At 43.6% G+C, this 22749-nt stretch overlaps 1 protein-coding gene across 1 annotated transcript in view; it reads left to right on the forward strand.

Annotated features, from left to right (window-relative positions):
• Positions 1 to 22749, forward strand: part of LOC311150416 (nucleolar protein 4-like) — a gene marked incomplete at both ends in the record, with an annotated part of 171365 nt that overhangs the window by 63274 nt on the left and 85342 nt on the right. Inside the window, 3 exons of the mRNA XM_084187887.1 lie at positions 2052 to 2204; positions 6319 to 6430; positions 11809 to 11918. Of these exons, the coding sequence (XP_084044013.1) occupies positions 2052 to 2204; positions 6319 to 6430; positions 11809 to 11918 (375 nt within the window). The remainder of the gene's footprint in view (positions 1 to 2051; positions 2205 to 6318; positions 6431 to 11808; positions 11919 to 22749) is intronic.

Below are 22749 nucleotides of genomic sequence, written 5' to 3' on the forward strand. Positions count from 1 at the left end.
ACTCATATTTCCCCCCTTTCAGGGCTATACCGTTACAATTGTATAGCTAATAGGCTACAGTGCCTTGCAAAAGTATTCATCCCCCTTGGCGTTTTTCTTATTTTGTTGCATTACAACCTGTATTTTAAATGGATTTTTATTTGGATTTCATGTAATGGACATACACAAAATAGTCCAAATTGGTGAAGTGGAATTAAAAAAATAACTTGTTTCAAAAAAGTCAAAAAAATAAATAACAAAAAAGTGGTGCGTGCATATGTATTCACCCCCTTTGCTATGAAGCCCCTAAATAAGATCTGGTGCAACCAATTACCTTCAGAAGTCAAATAATTAGTTAAATAAAGTCCACCTGTGTGCAATCTAAGTGTCACATGATCTGTCACATGATCTCAGTACATATACACCTGTTCTGAAAGGCCCCAGAGTCTGCAACACCACTAAGCAAGGGGCACCACCAAACAAGCGACACCATGAAGACCAAGGAGCTCTCCAAACAGGTCAGGGACAAAGTTGTGGAGAAGTACAGATCAGGTTTGGGTTATAAAAAAATATCAGAAACTTTGAACATCCCACGGAGCACCATTAAATCCATTATTAAAAAATTGAAAGAATATGGCACCACAACAAACCTGCCAAGAGAGGGCCGCCCACCAAAACTCACGGACCAGGCAAGGAGGGCATTAATCAGAAAGGCAACAAAGAGACCAAAGATAACCCTGAAGGAGCTGCAAAGCTCCACAGCGGAGATTGGAGTATCTGTCCATAGGACCACTTTAAGCCATACACTCCACAGAGCTGGGCTTTATGGAAGAGTGGCTAGAAAAAAGCCATTGCTTAAAGAAAAAAATAAGCAAACACGTTTGGTGTTCGCCAAAAGGCATGTGGGAGACTCCTCAAACATATAGAAGAAGGTACTCTGGTCAGATGAGACTAAAATTGAGCTTTTTGGCCATCAAGGAAAACGCTATGTCTGGCGCAAACCCAACACCTCTCATCACCCCGAGAACACCATCCCCACAGTGAAGCATGATGGTGGCAGCATTATGCTGTGGGTATGTTTTTCATCTGCAGGGACTGGGAAACTGGTCAGAATTGAAGGAATGATGGATGGAGCTAAATACAGGGAAATTCTTGAGGGAAACCTGTTTCACTCTTCCGGAGATTTGACACTGGGACGGGGGTTCACCTTCCAGCAGGACAATGACCCTACGCATACTGCTAAAGCAACACTTGAGTGGTTTAAGGGGAAACATTTAAATGTCTTGGAATGGCCTAGTCAAAGCCCAGACCTCAATCCAATTGGGGGGGGGGGGGGGGGGTTGAATAGTTATGCACGCTCAAGTTTCTGTTTTCTTCTCTTATTTCTTGTTTGTTTCACAACAAAAAATATTTTGCATCTTCAAAGTGGTAGGCATGTTGTGTAAATCAAATGATACAACCCCTCCAAAAATCCATTTTCATTCCAGGTTGTAAGGCAACAAAATAGGAAAAATGCCAAGGGGGGTGAATACTTTCGCAAACCACTGTATGTGTTTGTAGATCAACTGAGGTGAATTAACCTACAGCAGCCAAGGTGATAATGACTCGGGTAATCTTTGCTTGTTTTTGCTGTTCTCCAAATACCATTTTAAATGGTTGTATTGTATAGAAATGCCTTCTGGACCTTACTAAAACTCAAACCCTGGTTACAGCCCTGCTCACTATTAATGGTCTTCATGAAAATGATCAGTAATTTTACAGGCTTTTACACAGAGTCCTGTTAGTAGGAGATTTTATTGTTTTGTGAAAGAAAATGAGGGTTATCTAAACTAAAGACTATGATTTTAAGAGACCATTTCATTTGTTTACCTATTGGGGGCTCTTAGGTTATGTGTTGGCGTAATGTGGCAGTGCTGCTTTACATAATATGGTATTGTGTGTGTGTGTGTGTGTGTGTGTGTGAGTGTGTGTGTTTCTTTGTCTGTGTGTAGGCTTGGTGCCTTGTGCTCTAGGCCTCATCCCAATGATACAGCCTGCTAAAGTACCACTCCTCCTCTCCTCCTCTTCTGCAGTGTGTGGACGGGGGCTCTGGGTCAGAGTCCTCTCTGAAGAGGGTGGCAGTGGTGGAGGACTTCTTTGACATCATCTATGCCATGCATGTAGAGATCAGCGTCGACCCCGGCAAAACACCCAAACACGCCGGACAGAAGAAGACCTACAAAGCGGTGAAAATACACTCTTTATCTCTCTACCTCTCTATCACACACACCCTCTTTACCACTGTCTCTCACTCGTTCCTTTCACCCAATCTTTCTCTCTACCTGTATCTCAATACCTTTTACTTTATATTTCTCTCCATCTGTCGCACTCTTCCCCTTTACTCAATCTTTCTCTTCTATCACACAGTCACCCTGTGTGTCTACAACTGTATCTCTCTATCTTAGCCTGCTGCCTCTCTCTCTCCCTTGGCTCTGTTTCTATCGGACACTCTTTTTCAATCGCCTGTCTTTATGATTATTTGGCAATATATGTTCTGTTCTCTGTTCCTCTTTCGGTCTTTAGTATTCATTCCTGTTTCGTGACCTGTTTCTCTCTCTCTCCGTCCATCTGGTTTTTGGTGTTCAGACACAATCAATAACACTAACAATCACTTTCTCAGAATCCCATTGAAATGAATGGGATAGTTTAAATAGATTTGTAAAATACTTCTAGACCATCCTTTGAATATTTTCTTACAAGACAGCAGGCGTCACCATTGACCCGGAACATTCATGTTGGCAATTATGTATTTTTCTCTTTAGTTCATTCACTGAACCGCAGTTTTCTGTATTTCAGATAAACTAAAATCTTTCTATTCATTTCCAGTCAAAAACTGAAAAAAACGCAATCTCTGTGACATGTACCGCCTCCGTAACTTTTTTTTACCTCACTTCATTACAAGAAAATGCTGCAACTTCCCAAGATTTTTTAATTTTGTGTGTGTGAAAGAAAACTTTTCTCACTTTAGATTAAAGGGGTCTGGCAAGGATATTAGATTCCAGTGCAAAGCTGACCTTGTGGTCGTTGGAAGAAGGTATTTCTCTCTCTCCCCCTGACAACTATTCAGCAATTCTCTCTTTGAGCATCGCCACAGTCGCTGAAGGCCAGATGTCTAGTTATATTTAGATTAAGGGTGATGACCGCAGTGCAAAGCACACACCTGGGCAACATTGTCCATCGTTCCTTCCTAGCTTCATTTCAAATGGGGAGATTTCACACGTCTGCCATTGGAAAATGTGCTTCCGCCCTGTACTAAAGTAGATGGGACAAAACCTTACATTTGCCCAGTGTGTTGTATTGGGATACTTTGCCATCTCAATTGGTGATACTGCCTTCTTCTGGTTGAACATGGTAACTGACTCTTCACCCCAGTACTGTACAGAACATGTACTTTAATTTTTAGGATTTATTTTCATTTCTATTAGATAAGAATGAAACGAATGAATGAAATGAAGAATATCAGTATAAAATGAGCAGTGAGTAAACAGAGCTGTGACTTTGTAATGAACAGAATACTTCCAATTTATTTCACTGCCTATTTACTGTATTTATGCTCTGCACACTGCCATGGCTTCCAGGGTACTGTGCCACACAGTGGGCCATGAAATGTTTATTACACACACACACACACACACACACACACATTCCACACTGCAGGACACATATGACTGGTTGTCCCTGTCCTTCGCTGGCAGTGCTGCTCAGCCAACACGCTGCCTACTTCTCCTCTCTTTATGGTTCTCCAGACCAGATAGACAGAGCTGCATTGGTGGCCCAGGGCAGACCCACCGCCACAGGCCCTTTCCAGACCCACGGTCTCACTCTGTAGGCTACATGGCTCTCTTTCTGAGATTCTATTGGGACTGGGAGGACAATGGTGGTGGTAGCTAGCCTGTCGTCACACACAGAGAGTCAACCCCTCTGGGGGGAGTCGCTGCCTCGTCCCCCAACCCCCTCCCATGGCCGTAACTACATATGAGGCCGCAGAGGTCCAGACCGCGGTAATTTTTTCTAATTTGAAAAATAAATACATAAATATATGTTGAACACAATAAAGAAAATCAATTAAGGGTCAACATCGAAATATTTCTCCCAGCATTGATCAAAGCTCAGAACGCTTATATTCTTGATCTGACTGAGTTCTAATCTCGCCTGCCTCTTTGCGAACGAGTGGAATCATGACCAGTGGTTTGTTCGTTATGTTCGCCTGCGTCCCCCGGATTTGCTTCCTGGATTTGCCATTTAGCAGCACATTCACCACTCTCTCAAACTCTCTCTCCGCCCTCTCGCGGCACAGGTGGAGGGCTTGAGACGTGAAACAAACTACTCCAGCTCGCACTCGGCTCAAGTAACCTAGGCAACTAGAGAGGCAGAGACGCTGATGACTGTGTTTGCGAGATGCCGGACAAAAGGCAATTTTAAAACCGTCCCGCGACTCCTGCCGTGTCTACATACATCCCCCAAACAAACAAATAATGACTCTCTGAGAATGAGTGCACCACAGGAGGCTGCTGAGGAGAGGACGGCTCATAATAATGGCCAGAACGGAGGGAATAGAATGGCATCAAACACATGGAAACCATTTATTTGATACCATTCCACTAATTCCGCTCCAGCCATTACCACGAGCCCATCCTCCCCAATTAAGGTGCTACCAACCTCCTGTGGAGTGCACAACTGGTAAATAGTTGCTTATAGATATGTCAGGCAGGCTGGAATGCATGCAGGAGGAAGCAGAGGCAGAGAGAGAGGAAGCAAGCAGAGAGAGAGGTTAGTACAGGGGTTCCCAAACTTGGGGTCGGAGCCCCATGTGGGGTCCCCTGAGAAAATGTGTACTCATATTATCAAACAAGTTAGGAAGATATGTTTCATTATGAATATCTCCACATGGCCTATCTTCCCCATAGGCCTGCATTAAAATGCAATCAAAATGCAAACAATACAGTTCTAAATATGTTGTTTAGTCAATGATGCTATGTCAGTGTGAATCATGACTCATATTTCCCCCCTTTCAGGGCTATAACATTACAATTTGTAGATCAACTGAGGTGAATTAACCTACAGCAGCCAAGGTGATCATGGCTGCGGTCATTTTGGCTTGTTTATGCTGTTCTCCAAATAGCATTTGAAAGTGTTTTTATTGTATAGAATGGCAGTAAATGAGCTTCAACTTTCAGTGAGGTCCCCTTTTCATACCTCACTAAAACTCAAACCCCTGCCCCCTCCTTCCCTCTAGATCCCCCTCACGCCCCTCCTCCCCTCCCTCATGTCACCACCAGCACCTCTCTGGCCAGGATGTTTGTTAGAGCCTGAAGGAGGGAGAGGCGAGCTTGTGTTTTTTCTCCTGCTCCCAACCCCAGCCTGCCACAGAGGGCGGAGTGATAGAGGGAGGCCAGTTTGAGAGAGAAGGGGAGAGGGGGAGGAAAGGATGACTGCAGGAACAGCGTGAAAAAAGGAAAGATCGGAAGTTGACAGCAAGGGCGGGAGACATAGGGAAATACATTGAAAGTTCTCCCAGAGATAATCTGGTGTCACCAGGCCACCTTGCCAAATGACAAAGAGACTGTGCAAACTGTCACCAAAGGCTGTGACTGACATTTTTCTCCGTTTTATTCTTAGAGACTAGACCGCACCCCGCTCTCCTCGTTACACGCATGGAAGCACACACACACACACACACACACACACACACACAGACACAGACACACAGACACACACACAAACACACACACAAGGAGATAGAGATGCGGAAGTGGAGTGGAAGTCCCTGACATGTATCTTGGCACTCAGGGATAGGTCATCAGTCACCCCCAGTGGTAACGGGCTGAGATAATGTTGCCTTTGTGTGTGGGGTGAAGGGGGAAGATATTACATCTCTCCCAAGAACCTCAATGTTACCCTTTCCCTGCTCAGACAATGCACACAGACACACACGCACGCACACACTCACGCACACACAACACACACACACACACACACACACACACACACACACACACACACACACACACACATACAGTAATCTATGTGGCATTATGTTCTAGCATTATTGAAACAGGTCTAATTTCCCCTCTTTTCCTCTTATCCTATTATTTTCTCCCATTTCACTATTAGAAGCATGCATAGCAGCATCTTTATCAGCCATGGCTCTGGTAGTGATATAATTATTTATCTCACTCTCCCCCTCTCTCGCTGTCTCTCTCTCTCCCCCTTCTCTCTCGCTCCCCCCCCTCCTCTCTCTCTCTCTCTCTCTCTCTCTCTCTCTCTCTCTCTCTCTCTCTCTCTCTCTCTGATGGGCAGATTGCGGAGACGTATGCCTTCCTGCCCAGGGAGGCAGTAACCCGTTTCCTGATGAGCTGTGGTGAGTGTCAGAAGAGGATGCACATCAGCCCTGGCGGCGCAGAGTTCAAAGGTAAACAACCTCTCTGTCTCTCCCTGGACCACTGACTAGTGGCTCCGCCAGGCTCTGTTCAGGGCTATTTGGTAAAGCTTCCGCAGTAGGCCTACATTACTACTTACGTCTGTACTGTCTGTAAGACAGCGTATGCATACTGCAGACTCTTAGAGCATGGATGTAGATGGACAGGGATTTTCATACGAGTTGTAAAAAGAACAGTTTTGAGCACTGCTTGCTTTGCCCCCTCCTCCATTCGTCCTCCTCCTGCTGCCACCCTAAAGGGCGCCCCATTCCCCCATCTCCCAACCCCCTCCATCAGATACCCCCCCCAGTTCTCCCCAGTCCTATTAAACTAATAGTCATTGGAGTGTCTTGCCTCCTTCCTAACACACTGCAATTAGCCCATTAGGGGCTTTTAACAAAGGAAAAAAATGAGAGAGAGAGAGAGAGAGAGAGAGAGAGAGAGAGAGAGAGAGAGAGAGAGAGAGAGAGAGAGAGAGAGAGAGAGAGAGAGAGAGAGAGAGAGAGAGAGAGAGAGAGAGAGAGAGAGAGAGAGAGAGAGAGAGAGAGAGAGAGAGAGAGAGAGAGAGAGAGGAGAGAGAGAGAGAGAGAGGAGAGAGAGAGAGAGAGAGAGAGAGAGAGAGAGAGGAGAGAGAGAGAGAGAGAGAGAGAGAGAGAGAGAGAGAGAGAGAGAGAGAGAGAGAGAGAGACAGGGTTAAGACGGAAATGGAAAGAAATCTGGAGTAGGACAGAAAGATGGGGTGGAAATAATAAGGAAATGGTGGGGAGAGAAATAAATGGAGTGAAATCTTCAATGGCTGTCCTGCTATTTTATACATATTTTATTCCCTCTATATTCAGGGTCCCATATTGACAGAGGGGCTGTCATGTACCTTCACATATGGAAGGTACATCCATATTCCCACAAGAACAGAACAATAGTTATCCTCACCAAACCCCCTCCTCTGTCTTCATCTCCATCCCATAAACACACAACGCAGCAAGAGAAGTGCTCCCAGGCCCGATCTGTCTGTCACAGTGTTGTGTCAATGCTGAGCGGCTAACAGTGGGCGTCGCTCATAAAGAGAGCAGCTAATTGGCTTCCTTCCCCATGGGGGTCCACCCCTTCCCACCTCGACCCCCATCCCTGTAACCCCTCCAATCCACCACCCCCCTCCTCTCCGCCTAAGCCACTCGCGCAAAAGTTCAGCGCTGAATTATTGAATGCAATTCATTACTTTATGCAGGGGCTCTTTTAAATTGACATCAGGCAGTCTTTCATCCTTCGTCTCTTCAACCTTCATCATAACATATTGGTTAGGCAGTAGGAACAGGTGCAAAGGAGGTGTAGGTTAGGGCCCATATTCATAAAGCCCTCAGAGTAGGAGTGCTGATCTATGATCAGTTTTTTGCCTTTTAGATCCTGATGAATAAGATTACATGGACAGGAGGGACCTGATCCTAGATCAGCACTAGATCTGAGAAGCTTTATTAATACGAGCCTAGGTCGCTGGTCCTGTGCTGATTTCCTCCGTTCTCATTTTGAACTCAGTTTCTCAGCTGACAAGTCTAGTCTCTGTCGTTTCATTTATCTGCTGAGCTACTAAGGGACAATGTTCTGGAGTCTGGAGTCCTGAAGGGGGGAAATACAAGGCAGACAATCTATACCTCCCGAGTGGTGCAGTGGTCTAAGGCACTGCATCTCAGTGCTTGAGGCGTCACTACAGACCCCCTGGTTCGATTCCAGGCTGTATCACAACCGGCCGTGATTGAGAGTCCAACATCGGCCCAGCGTCGTCAGGGTTTGGCCGGTGTAGGCCGTCATTGTAAATAAGAATTTGTTCTTAACTGACTTGCCTAGTTAAATAAAGGTAAAAATAAATAAATAAATAAATAGACAGGAGCGCAATCGATTACTGATTGATAGAGTGAGTGTACTGTAGGTGATAGGTTGTTTGATAGCTCTGATTGATTAGAGTCGATATGATCCTTGGAGAGGAAGACCCTGTACGTCATGTGATGAGGAAGACGGACCATTGCTTGCACTTGAAGTATAATGTCAATGCAATACAAGAGAGGATGTATACCAGTTCAGTTATAAAGAGTTTGCAGTTATTTTGTTATATGCTATATCATATATTATATTAGAGAAGTCTTTAAAAATGGTATAAATAAGTTCAAATGCACAAGCATCTTAATGTAGGATGTCCACTTAGTGGTTTAATGCACCCATTACATATACTGTAAATGTCCAAACACATTAAGGCAATTACATTACATATAAAACAAAAGATAAAACAGTACATCATATAACATTAATACACCACTACATATCTACAATACAAAATCTATAATACCATCATACAACAATATTACAATGTACGTGTGTGTAGAGTGCGTGTGCTAGCGTGCGTATCCGTGTGTGTGTCTCTTCACAATCCACGTTGTTCCATAAGGTGTAGTATGATCTGTTTTTTTTAAATCTGATTTTACTGCTTACATTAGTTACTTGATGTGGAATAGAGTTCCATGTAGTCATGGCTCTGTGTAGTACTGTGAATTTCCCGGAGTCTGTTCTGGACTTGGGGACTGTGAGGAGACCCCTTGTGGCATGTCTTATGGGGTATGCATGGGTGTCTGAGCTGTGTGCTAGTTGTTTGAACATGTCAATACCTCTCACAAAGACAAGTAATGATGCAGTCAATCTCTCCTCTACTTTGAGCCAGGAGAGATTGACATGCATGTCATTGATGTTAACTCTCCGTGCTGCCAGCCGTGCTGCTCTGTTCTGGGCCAACTAATTTGCCTATGTCCCTCTTTGTGGCACTTGACCATATGACTGAGCAGTAGTCCAGATATGACAGAACTAGGGCCTGTAGGACTTGTTTTGTTGATAGCAATGTCAAAAAAGCAGAGCAACGCTTTATTACGGACAGACCTCTCCCCATTTTAGCTACCGTTGCATCAATATGTTTGACCATGACAGTTTACAATCCAGGGTTACACCAAGCAGTTTAGTCTCCTCAACTTGCAGTTTAGTCTCCTCAACTTGCTCAACTTGCTCAATTTCTACATTATTTATTACAAGATTTAATGAAGGTAATCTATACATAGAGTAAGAGCTGATTCTGGTCAAAGAAGCTGCTTGTTTGTTTCTGCGTGCTTGTGGAAGCTGCCAGGGACAGTCATTTGGTGGCTTTGCTGCTCTCTTTATGAGCAATCCACCCTCTTCTATCTCTCTCGCACACGTACATTTACATTTACATCATTTAGCAGACGCTCTTATCCAGAGCGACTTACAAATTGGTGCATTCAACTTATGATAGCCAGTGGGACAACCACTTTTCTTCTTTCTTTTTTTTTTATAGGGGGGTGTGGGGGGGGGGGGGGGGGGGGGGGTAGAAGGATTACTTTATACTATTTCAGGTATTCCTTAAAGAGTTAGGGTTTCAAGTGCCTCCGGAAGGTGGTTAGTGACTCCGCTGTCCTGGCGTCGTGGGGGAGCTTGTTCCACCATTGGGGTGCCAGAGCAGCGAATAGCTTTGACTGGGCTGAGCGGGAACTGTGCTTCCGTAGAGGTAGGGGGGCTAGCAGGCCAGAGGTGGATGAACATAGTGCCCTCGTTTGGGTGTAGGGTCTGATCAGAGCCTGAAGGTAAGGAGGTGCCATTCCCCTCACAGCTCCGTAGGCAAGCACCATGGTCTTGTAGTAGATGCGAGCCTCAACTGGAAGCCAGTGGAGTGTGCGGAGGAGCGGGGTGACATGAGAGAACTTGGGAAGGTTGAACACCAGACAGGCTGCAACGTTCTGGATAAGTTGTAGGGGTTTAATGGCACAGGCAGGGAGCCCAGCCAACAGCGAGTTCCAGTAATCCAGACGGGAGATGACAAGAGCCTGGATTAGGACCTGTGCCGCTTTCTGTGTAAGGTAGGGTCGTACTCTGAGAATGTTGTAGAGCATGAACCTGCAGGATCAGGTCACCGCTTTGATGTTAGCGGAGAACGACAGGGTGTTGTCCAGGGTCACGCCAAGGTTCTTTGCACTCTGGGAGGAGGACACAATGGAGTTGTCAACCGTGATGGCGAGATCATGGAGCGGGCAGTCCTTCCCCGGGAGGAAGAGCAGCTCCGTCTTGCCGAGGTTCAGCTTGAGGTGGTGATCCGACATCCACACTGATATGTCTGCCAAACATGCAGAGGTGCGATTCGCCACCTGGTTATCAGAAGGGGGAAAGGAGAAAATGAATTGTGTGTCGTCTGCGTAGCAATGATAGGAGAGACCATGTGAGGATATGACAGAGCCAAGTGACTTGGTGTATAGAGAGAATAGGAGAGGGCCTAGAACTGAGCCCTGGGGGACATCAGTGGTGAGAGCACGTTGTGCGGAGACAGATTCTCGCCACGCCACCTGGCGTACACATGCACACTTAAAAAAAGTATTCTGGGGTGAATTGAAATTGACAAAAAAACAAAAAAACATATACTTTATTAAAATAAATGTAAGTTGTTTCAATGATTTGTTAATTTAAATGATTTATGTGATTTAATATACTAAATTGTCATCATATTTCTCTCTACTTAATAATTTTAAGTTACTGCAACAATTTTGCCTCTTGCCTCTGTTTTTAGAGGAATGTGGGTAATTCAAAATGTTTTGAAGAAAAGTATATTTACATATTAGAATTAAGCAGTTTGTTGTGCAAAGAGGTGTACTGGATCATGATGGACGGATATCAAAACCGTCAGGCAAATTGTCGTTCAATGATGAGACCACCCATTCCTTCCATCACCACTCTGAATGATGGAGGCAAATGCAGCTTCCTGCAAGTGGTGGAAAAAGTACCCAATTGTCATACTTAACGATGCCTTAATAGAAAATGACAAAAAAAGTGAAAGTCTAAAAGTATTTTAAATATACTTAAGTATCAAAAGTAAATGTAATTGCTAAAATATACTTAAGTATCAAAAGTAAAAGTATAAATCATTTTAAATTCCTTATATTAAGCAAACTAGACAGCACATGTTCTTGTTTTTTAAATGACTTTTGTTTGTATGCATGTTCTGTATGCAGGCTATTATAGTGGCCACAGTGCAGCCTCAGGTTCTGTACTCCCATATTAAATGGCCCTCTAGTGTCCACTTAGAGCACTGCCACCCAGGCAGAGTCCATTGGCTTGTGCATGTACAGATAGCTGGGTCATGTTCATTAGGGGACTCAACAGAAAACGTCTTAAAACGAAAACAAGCATTTCTAAAGTTCAGGTAGTGCCTCGCTCTTTCAGTTTGTTTTCTTAAATTTTGGTGCCTAATGAACGTGACCCTGTATGTGTTTTGGTTCAAGAATGAGATTTAGGGAGAATGAGAGTCATAATACTTTGTGTACAATCTTCACAGAGAATGACAGACCGACATCACTGGTGCCGGATCTCATCGACTACAACATGCCGCTGACCACCACCTATCTGAAGCAGATGAAACTCCAGTGCATGAGTACCAATGAGCAGGTAAGGCCAAGGTGTAGCCTGTACATCAGGGTTCCCCAACTGGTGGCCCCCAGGGCCGAATATGTCCCGCAGGGGATTAAAAAAATTATATCCATATATACACTACCGTTCAAAAGTTTGGGGTCACTTAGAAATGTCCTTGTTTTTGAAAGAAAATCACTTTTTTTGTCCATTAAAATAACATCAAATTGATCAGAAATGTTAATGTTGTAAATGGCTATTGTAGCTGGAAACAGTTGATTTTTAATGGAATATCTACATAGGTGTACAGAGGCCCATTATCAGCAACCATCAGTCCTGTGTTCCAATGGCACGTTGTGTTTGCTAATCCAAGTTTATCATTTTAAAAGGCTAATCGATCATTAGAAAACCCTTTTGCAATTATGTTAGCACAGCTGAAAACTGTTGTGCTGATTAAAGAAGCAATAAATCTGGCCTTCTTGAGACTAATTGAGTATCTGGAGCATCAGCAATTGTGGGTTCGATTACAGGCTCAAAATGGCCAGAAACAAATAACTTTCTTCTGAAACTCGTTAGTCTATTGTTGTTCTGAGAAATGAAGGCTATTCCATGTGAGAAATTGCCAAGAAACTGAAGATCTCGTACAACACTGTGTACTACTCCCTTCACAGAACAGCGCATACTGGCTCTAACCAGAATAGAAAGAGGAGTGGGAGGTCCTCAACTGGCAGCTTCATTAAATAGTACCCGCAAAACACCAGTCTCAACGTCAACAGTGAAGAGGCGACTCCGGGATGCTGACCTTCTAGGCAGAGTTGCAAAGAAAAAGCCATATCTCAGACTGGCCAATAAAAATAAAAGATTAAGATGGGCAGTCTGAGATATGGCTTTTTCTTTGTAACTCTGCCTAGAATGTCAGCATCCCAGAGACGCCTCTTCACTGTTGACGTTGAGACTGGTGTTTTGCGGGTACTATTTAATGAAGCTGCCAGTTGAGGACCTGTGAGGCGCCTGTTTCTCAAACTAGACACTCTAATGTATTTGTCCTCTTGCTCAGTTGTGCCCCGGGGCCTCCCACTCCTCTTTCTATTATTGTTGGACATAAAAGACTGTAAAAACACCAGCAAATCAGCTCCAAGTGATTTTAATTTAGGACATCTGTTCCAAAGTATTCCCATGCATAATAGAGAGATATTTGTGATCGTATACAGTACAAATGTAAGCAAGGTTAGAAATTATGTTCTGGTCAAATATTATTATTATTTATGTTTGGGCTTCTTGCGGTCAATTTGCAGTCTATAAATTATTTGTAATTATGTTCCAGCCCCCTCACCATCCGCTGCGGCTGAATCTAGTTGATGATCCCTGGTGTACATTCTGTTGTCCAGAATAGGTGAAGATTAGATGGAAGAGGCCGTCTTCACTGTCATTCCTATCAGGCTCTCTGTGTGCCACACACCCCCTATCCCCCGTCCCTCAACAGCCCACTACCTTCCATCCCCCATGCCAGGTTAGCTATCTGTAAAAAAGCATGGAATCATTCAGGACTGCCAATCAGGCGCACACAGGAAAGTGTGTGCTCGTGAGAGTGTGTTTGTAAGCGTGCTCGCGAGAGTGTGTGTGCGTGCATCTATGTGCGCAAATGAAAGTGTGTGCATGAATGTAAGTGTGTGTGTGCGTGTGTGTGTGGATGGGCGAGTGTGTACTTGCATGCCTGGTATGATAACCAAGGAGGGAATGGGGTTCAGCTCATTCCAATTAACAAGGACTCGGCAGTCTAATTAACTGAGGTGTGAGAAAAGCATTGGAGTACCAATTTGCAGAGGAATGCCAATATGTCCTGTCGGCTAGACAATGCCGTTCACCTTGCACACGAACAGAAGTAAATGTAGTGTAAATGTTTCCTGTAGGCCGGATCGTTATGTTGTGCTGAATGTTAAAAAATGTTGTAATGTTGTATTGTTTGCTGCGGCCTTCTTGGCCAGGTCTCCCTTGCAAGTAAGTGTACTCACATCTTTGATCCAACAAAATTGTTAATAATCGCCCTAATTACTAACAGTTCACAATTTTACTATGGTTTTCATGTTATAATTGATCTAAGACAAAATGTATCATTAAATTGAGACATGTCCTAAAACGTGATTTTAAACTGTCAAGTGTTTCACTTAAGAATGGGCATGCGTACGCTTGAGCAAGGTGCTCTGCAGGGTCCCCGTCTCCTGACTCAACTAGAACAGAACTAACCATCCTCTGATGGATTGAAAGGCAGGGTGTTGGGCACGTAAGTGCTTGAGATTCAGTTTCAAGTCTAATTCTGGCTTTTAGCTGGAGACAGAAAGATTTTCAACAGCGCAGCAGTACTCACCAGAGGCAGGAAATGAGGAACAATGACTCAGCTATGAAAAAAGGGCACACAGGCAGTGAGGGCTTGGTTTGGAGGGGGTGGGTTAGGGTGAGGGGAGGACGCCAGGGTGTAAGAGGGCACTGAGGAGGGCATTCATTGAATGACCACTCTGTGAAAGAGGTCATGGGCTTTTGTGTGTGTTTTTTTTTTTTTACAGGGTCTGAGCAGAGCAGAGCAGAGCAGAGAGAGAGAGAGAGAGAGAGAATGTGTGTGTCCAGCCCAATTCAATAATGGAGGAAATTACCAAGCATCCTTCCTGCAGACGCTGGGCGGTGGCTCTGTCTCTGCCTGCACCACCAGGGGAGGGGGGAGAGAATTAAAGAGGGATGGTTCATTATCGTTTATGGGCTGTTTTCCCATTTATTCTGTCTTCTCCTGAGAAAACTCATTTCGTTTTTGGGGTGGGGGGTGGCAGGGGGGATGGAGAGGCGGGGGTAGGTAGGCTATAATTACTATGGGGCTATAGGAAGATACCGGTTAAAGGAAAGACTACTTTATAAAATGAGGAATAACACCCCCACCTCACGATAATGATGATGAATAAAAAGCAGTCCATTTATAAGATCAAATAAAGAGACAGGTCAGTATTTGCATATTGAAAAAGACAAATGCTGTGGGCAGACAATGTAGATCTCTTACTGAACTATATGCGTTTTATACTGGGGAGAATGTAGCTTATAATCAATGTATTGTGTTGGTCAATGTAACTATAAGGACTGTGATAAAGTGCTTGGTGCTGACCTGCTCTAATATATAGTGGCATTAACAATTTCAAGGGTCTACACTCATATCAATATTCAACATGCTATGAGATGTGTGTTACGGGGTTCGAATGTTTTAAGACAATCGCATTGGATCCAGACAACTCTCGCTCTTCATGGTGAAATTGTGTATTATTGATACATACACTTTCCAGGTTTCGCCTGTAGGTGGCAGAAGTTCCCCATAAATCTGTCTCAAGGTGCGTACATCGCCCTTATCCGCACACAAATCATCTGTTGACTCCCTTTAAAGGGACTCACATGTGGTTATGGTATGCATCTTTTAAAAAGTGGCATTTTAAGACCTTTTTACTCAATTGCTAAAAAGTCCTTCAGAATGAAGGAAGACTATTGTGTGATCAAACCATAGAAATGGGTCAAACCTTAAGGCATATACTTTTCTTTAAATGCCTCCTTTATGTGTAAGTTACTGTAGGCTATTGATAGTTTGTGGATCGCTCTCTTATTTGCCTACACATTTTTTTATTAATTAATTACATATTTCTGTGGTAATGCTTTTAAGTGAAAATATTGAATGTGAAGTTAGGTGTGGGCATTTGTAGAACAAGAAACACAAAGCAATTGACTGTACTGTACTCCAGTGTGGGAATTAACAAAGAGAAGAGGGGAGAGAGGAAAGGCAGATGGACGGTGGTAAAATATTTATTTCTAAAGCCGCCAATGACAATTTAAATGGCTTTAGTGAACCCACTCTAAAGCACTGTTGCCTACAGTCCTATTTTGCACGAGGCGTGTGACGTCGGTTACCACTGCCGCTGCCCCGCCTCCATCTTTGGGGCTGGTTGACAGTGCAAGTCTTGGAGGGTCCTGTACTCGCTCCCATACCAGGACATTGTCTTTAGAATTAAACGCAAATAAAGAGACCCGCAAGGTGGAGAAATTGGAGAGGGGTTTGACGTTCACACTTGAAAATTCACAATCAGAAGTGAAGGTAAGCATTTATTTTACATGATACGGTTGTGTTGATATTTTTGCTCTGGTCAGCTGTGCGCTAAGCAATTTTCAGCAGCTTTGGGAAATAATGTTGTGGCAATTACACCTCCCCATTTTTCTGCTTATTAATACCCAAATATACAATAATTTCTAACCAATGAATGACTTATACAAATGGTGTGTATTATTTATTTTCGATAATACCCTTATGCCTTATAGACTTTTTATATAATGCATATACTATATTTTGTATCAATGCAATTATTACGTGTGCTGTAGAAGTGAACAATCTATTCGATCCTCTCACAACTTAAAATGTAATAGTAGGCTATTATAATACCATTCCAATATAAATTAATATCAAACATATATTCCAAGAAGGTACTGCAGCTGTCATCTAACATCGCATATAAATGTGTTATTATCCATCCCTAGTAGGCTATCAATTAAACAATATCCGATGATCACTTGAGTTAATCAACAGAATTGCGTTTTATAAATTGTCCTATGGTGGTCAGTCATCCTTTTCTTTTGATGTAGGCTAGGCAGCAACCGCATACTGTTGAAGTGCATATTTCAGTGCATACTGTGTATCATCGCAGGCCATTCCATATGTCACATTGTTCTCTTGTGGGATGCAGAATTACCAAGCACAGTGGGAACAATCCCCCACAAGTGTGGCGCGTGCGGCGTTCTCACAGCCTATCTACATTGGTACTGTAACCCAATGCCGGTGTAACCTTATCACTACTGTAGGTTACGTACTGTAGCAATTTGCTCCTAATTACCTGCCGAGAAACTTACAAGGCTCGGCAGAATACATTGTAGCTATTAGAATTTCGTGCAGAGGTTTTAAACAATGCAGTGGTCCAATGCTACATTGTGATTGTAGCAGCAGAAGTTCCATTTTGGCTGCAATTTCGATATTCAATGTTACTATGGTAACCCTTGCCCGGGACGATTCCCCCAGTTGGCCAGCTAGCCGTTACAAAAAATACCCACTTTAAAAAAGGCTAAACATTCTAGCTAGCTAATACCGTTAGCAATTTATGTTTCTATCTGGGGTAGCAAGCTCTGTCGATATTATTGCCTCAAAGTAGCCGAGACACGGTATTTAAGGTAAGTGAAGGAAGGTAGCTAGGGAGAGTTAGCTTGCCAACATTTGACAGGTAACATTAGCTAACTAGCTAGTTACCATCTAGCGAGATACAGTAGTTACTTACACTATATATACAAAAGTATGTGGAAACCCCTTCAAATTAGTGGATTAGGCTATTTCAGCCACACCCGTTGCTGACAGGTGTATAAAATAAAGCACAAAGCCATGCAATCTCCATAGACAAACATTGGCAGTAGAATGTCCTTACTGAAGAGCTCAGTGACTTTTAATGTGGCACCTTCATAGGATGCCACCTTTCCGACAGGCCAGTTACTCAAATTTCTGCCCTGCTAGAGCTTCCCCGGTCAACTGTAAGTGCTGTTATTGTGAAGTGGAAAGTCTAGGTGCAACAACAGCTCAGCAGCGAAGTGGTAGGCCACACAAGCTCACAGAACTGGACCGCCGAGTGCTGAAGCGTGTAGCGTGTAAAAATCATCTGTCCTCGGTTGCTACACTCACTACCGAGTTCCAAACTGCCTCTGGAAGCAACGTCAGCACAATAACTGTTAGTTGGGGGCTTCATGAAATGGGTTTCCATGGTCGATCAGCCGCACACAAGCCTAAGATCACCATGCGCAATGCCAAGCGTCGGCTAGAGTGTTGTAAAGCATGCCACCATTGGACTCTGGAGCAGTGGAAACACATTTTCTGGTGTGATGAATCACGCTTCACCATCTGGCAGTCCGATGGACGAATCTGGGTTTGGTGGATGCCAGGAGAATGCTACCTGCCCCAATGCATAGTGCCAACTGTAAAGTTTGGTGGAGGAGGAATAATGGTCTGGGGCTGTTTTTCATGGTTCGGCCTAGGCCCCTTAGTTCCAGTGAAGGGAAATCTTAACGCTACAGCATGCAATTACTTTCTAGATGATTCTGTGCTTCCAACTTTGTGGCAACAGTTCGGGGAATGCCCTTTCCTGTTTCAGCATGACAATGCCCCAGTGCACAAAGTGAGGTCCATACAGAAAAGGTTTGTCAGTATGGAAGAACTTGACTGGCCTGCACAGAGCCCTGACCTCAACCCCTTTGGGATGAATTGGAACGCCGACTGCGAGCCAGGCCTAATCGCCCAACATCAATGCCACCTACCTCACTAATGCTCTTGTGGCAGAATGTCCCCACAGCAATGTTCCAACATCTAGTGGAAAGCCTTCCCAGAAGAGTGTAGGCTGTTATAGCAGCAAATGGGGGACCAACTCCATATTATTGCCCATGATTTTGGAATGAGATGTTCAACGAGCAGGTGTCCACATACTTTTGGTCATGTAGTGTACAGCTCTGGAAAAAATTAAGAGACCACTGCAAATGTGTCTACATGTATGACAGCCATTCCATTCCAGTGTCTGTTGAATTCCAACATAGGCACACCTCATTCTACTGAATTAGGTACTGATTAGGTGATCACCTGAACCAAATCTTATTTAATGAGGAAAAGTATAAAAACCACTGCTGTGGTCATCACTATACTCTTGCAATAGGACCAGCTGGATGGCAAAAACAGTGCTAATAGTACCTCAAAAGTAATATTAATCAAAAAATAACTATTGACCATGCCAAAAGAGTTGAAAAGGAAAGTTTTGAGTGAGGAAAAGAAGGGTTCAATTCTGGCTTTACTGGTAGAGGGATACAGTGAGCGTCAGGTTGCTTCCATCCTTAAAATGTCAAAGACGGCGGTTCATAAGAACAAGGTCAAGCAGCAGACATTGGGGACAACAAAGCTACAGACCGGCAGAGGGCAAAAACAACTCTCTACTGACCGGGATGACCGCCAACTCATTCGAATGTCACTCAACAACCGTAGGATGACATCAAGTGACCTACAAAAAGAATGGCAAACGGCAGCTGTGGTGAAGTGCACGGCGAGGACGGTTCGAAACAGGCTCCTAGGGGCAGGGCTGAAGTCGTGCAAAGCTAGAAAAAAGCCCTTCATCAATGAGAAGCAAAGAAGAGCCAGTCTGAGGTTTGCAAAAGACCGTAAGGATTGGACCGTAGAGGACTGGAGTAAGGTCATCTTCTCTGATGAGTCCAATTTTCAGCTTTGCCCAACACCTGGTCGTTTAATGGTTAGACAGAGACCTGGAGAGGCCTACAAGCCACAGTGTCTCGCATCCACTGTGAAATTTGGTGGAGGATCAGTGATGATCTGGGGGTGCTTCAGCAAGGCTGGAATCGGGCAGATTTGTCTTTGTGAAGGATGCATGAATCAAGCCACGTACAAGGTTGTCCTTGAAGAAAACTTGCTTCCTTTTGCTCTGACATTGTTCCCCAACTCTGAGGATTGTTTTTGCCAGCAGGACAATGCGCCATGCCACACACCCGGGTCAATCAAGGTGTGGATGGAGGACCACCAGATCAAGACCCTGTCATGGCCAGCCCAATCTCCAGACCTGAACCCCATTGAAAACTTGTGATCAAAAGGAAGATGGATGGTCACAAGCCATCAAACAAAGCCGAGCTGCTTGAATTTTTGCGCCAGGAGTGGCATAAAGTCACCCAACATCAATGTGAAAGGCTGGTGGAGAGCATGCCAAGTCCCATGAAAGCTGTGATTGAAAATCAGGGTTATTCCACCAAATATTGATTTCTGAACTCTTCCTAAGTTAAAACATTAGTATTGTGTTGTTTAAAAATGAACATGAACTTATTTTCTTTTCATTATTTGAGGTCTGACAACACTGCATCTTTTTTGTTATTTTGACTAGTTGTCATTTTCTGCAAATAAATGCTCTAAATGACAATATTTTTATTTGGAATTTGGGAGAAATGTTGTCAGTAGTTTATACAATAAAACAAAAAAAATATTTTTACCCAAAACACATACCTATAAATAGTAAAACCAGAGAAACTGATCATTTTGCAGTGGTCTCTTAATGTTTTCCAGAGCTGTATATTGGTGCAGCTAACGTAGCTAGCTAGCTAATGTTAAAACGACGGTCTAATAGTTGCTACATCAATTTTCTTACTTTTAAATTAATTATATGTAGCTTCCCATTGGCATTAATTCTTGAAGAATATAACTTAAAAATACCTTGAGCTTAGTTAAACTGTCATCCTATCAGAAGTCAAAATATAAGCTTGTTTTATTTTACTAAGGTCACACTGTTTGTAAACAAAGTAAATGTAAACAAACACTGTATAGCCTGAGCATGGTTAAAACTATAATTTTGATATCATGGATGGTCAGTTGATGCATCCATAGCTCTGTCTATGAATTTGAGTAGTTGCATTTCTCCAGCCCCATCTCTCAGCTTTTTGCTGAAACAGTGGCGGGGAAACGCTTTGTTGTTTCAACTAAGGATTGTCCCTTTAACGTTTGCATCTCTTGCCATGTTGTCTGTAACATCTCTGGCAAATTAGCTGGCTGGATAGCTACAGTAAATAGCTAGCTCCAGAACTGACCATCTACAGAGGATCTCTGTGATACTGATAAAACAGCATGTCCGGCAGAAGTTGTGTGATGTGCTTAATGTTAGCTAGGAAACCCACAACTTCAACTTGAGCTTGTGAAATTGCTGGTGTTGTTCAACTTGTGTAAAGGAACATAATGCCAATTAATATTATAATGTATTTAATATCTTTGAAGCTCTGCCCTGTCATACCACTTATGACACCATAGTAGCCCAAGGGAGACATGGGTCTAAAGTTTTTGCTTCCCAATTTGAACACCAAAATGTTTATAAGCCAATAAGTTACAAACTAAGTCCATGGTTGCTACTGTACTGTCAAATAATATGACTTAGCTTTGCTAGCCAGGTCACTGCCTGCACAACTAAATGTGACTGCAGTTGTAATTTACCATGGCAACAGGGTATTTTCTTCTGTCACATGTTTTTTCTGTGGATGAAGTTGGCAGAAAACATTTGAGGAAACACAACAACCTAGCTGGCTGAATCCTAAAGGTGGCTGGTTTCTAGCAGACAAAGCCTTAATAGCTTTAAAACCGTCTTTATCATCCACTGCCTTCTGCCAGAGCCTCACAAGGATAAAGCCTGACCCCTGTGAGTCAGTCAGCCAGTTGGAGGGGAGGCTGCCTGTGTAGTAGTCCTTCCCTTGAGCAAAGCTCCAGAACTGTGCCAGTGGGTGTTTCCCTCTCCCCACTCCTCCGTTGCCTCGCCCCCAAAAAATGTAATCTGTCTCAGTATTGTTGTCACAGTATAGCCTATTGTTTCGCGCTTCCCAGGGAGTACCTCTATGAAAATAGGACGTGCTAATTTGACATGATGTTCTACCCTGTTTTTGGGAAGATAATGATGATAAATGTAGACTTCTGTAATGTTTATGTACGCCTGGCTGACTGTGGAGGATGGTGGAAGCGCTTTGTTTTGTTACCACACCATAGGCTCCACTGTAGTATCCTGGTTTATCCCAGTTGGTTTCCTCTCAGGACAGGCAGTGCAGTGTGTGCAGTTCTTGAGAGGGAGATGGGAGGTGACAGAGGATCTAATCCCAGGCTCCCTGTTGCCCCTGGCTCCCCACAGCTGCTCTCTCTGTGCTCGACTGGTGCTGCCTGCCATGCCTACAGTGGGATGTGTGTAAGGCTCAGCCAGCGGAACCGCTCTCTCTCCACACACCCTTCCCACAGTGCTGCTGGTGCAAGGCTCTGCTTCCCCTTTACTTACCATTACCAATCACATGCACCTCACTCAGTTTGGTTTAGGTACAGGCTACATCATTGGTAGTATAGCCTAACCAGAAACAAGCACAGTCCAGTTTGGACCCTGAGTGATATAATCCTGCCTCTTTTCGTAGGATTGGTTCCAGAGGGGAAAGGCAAATCGTCATATTTGTGGTAGATTTGCGCCTGACTGGATTAAACAGGAATAGGAGTGTTGGACACTACAGTAATCTCCCCGGGTATTTGTTAGAAATAGGGGTCCTCATAATGGCTTTTTATCACAGCTGTAGATGACTCTGGGTTTCATGAGCCTTTAGAATGATTGTTGTTTTTCCAGTAGGAAACTATACATGGACAATTGTTCAAATAGCCTGGTGGTTGGAAATCACCCATATTGGTTTTGTTTGCCATTGTTTACCACCGTTTTTCTCTCTCCTGTCAGTCAAAGTCAACATTTTCAGATCAAATGACTAATAAAAAAACAGGCGGTCCTCACATTGAAATGATTGGAAACTGGATTGGCATTGACAGGTGGATAAAGATAAAGCAGATGGGGTTGTGGAAGTCATTGAAAGCGTGACCTTTCCCCATTCCTCTTGTGAAATTACTAACGCTGCTTCATACATAGCCTACAGTTTACACTCTTAATTCAATTTGAATGTGCATTGCCTTGGTCTGCACTGCAGTGTTCATTCTATAGAATAGGCTACTAGGCTAATCATACCATGGCATGGTAACTAGGGCTGGGAATTGCCAGGGAACTCACGATACGAATTATCACGATACTTAGGTGCCGATACGATATGTATTGTGATTATCACGATTCAATATGTACTGCAATTCGATACTGTGATTTTATTGCGATTCGATGTTCCATATTGTTCACCATTTGTCTGCTGCAGAGGGACAAGAGAGAGCCATGAAAAAACAAGTTGTAATATCGTGATGTGTAACTGTATCGATTTCCACACCCCCCCA

This window comes from Coregonus lavaretus (genome assembly GCF_964263955.1).
Source record: "Coregonus lavaretus genome assembly, chromosome: 22".
In the NCBI taxonomy this organism is placed as follows: domain Eukaryota; kingdom Metazoa; phylum Chordata; class Actinopteri; order Salmoniformes; family Salmonidae; genus Coregonus; species Coregonus lavaretus.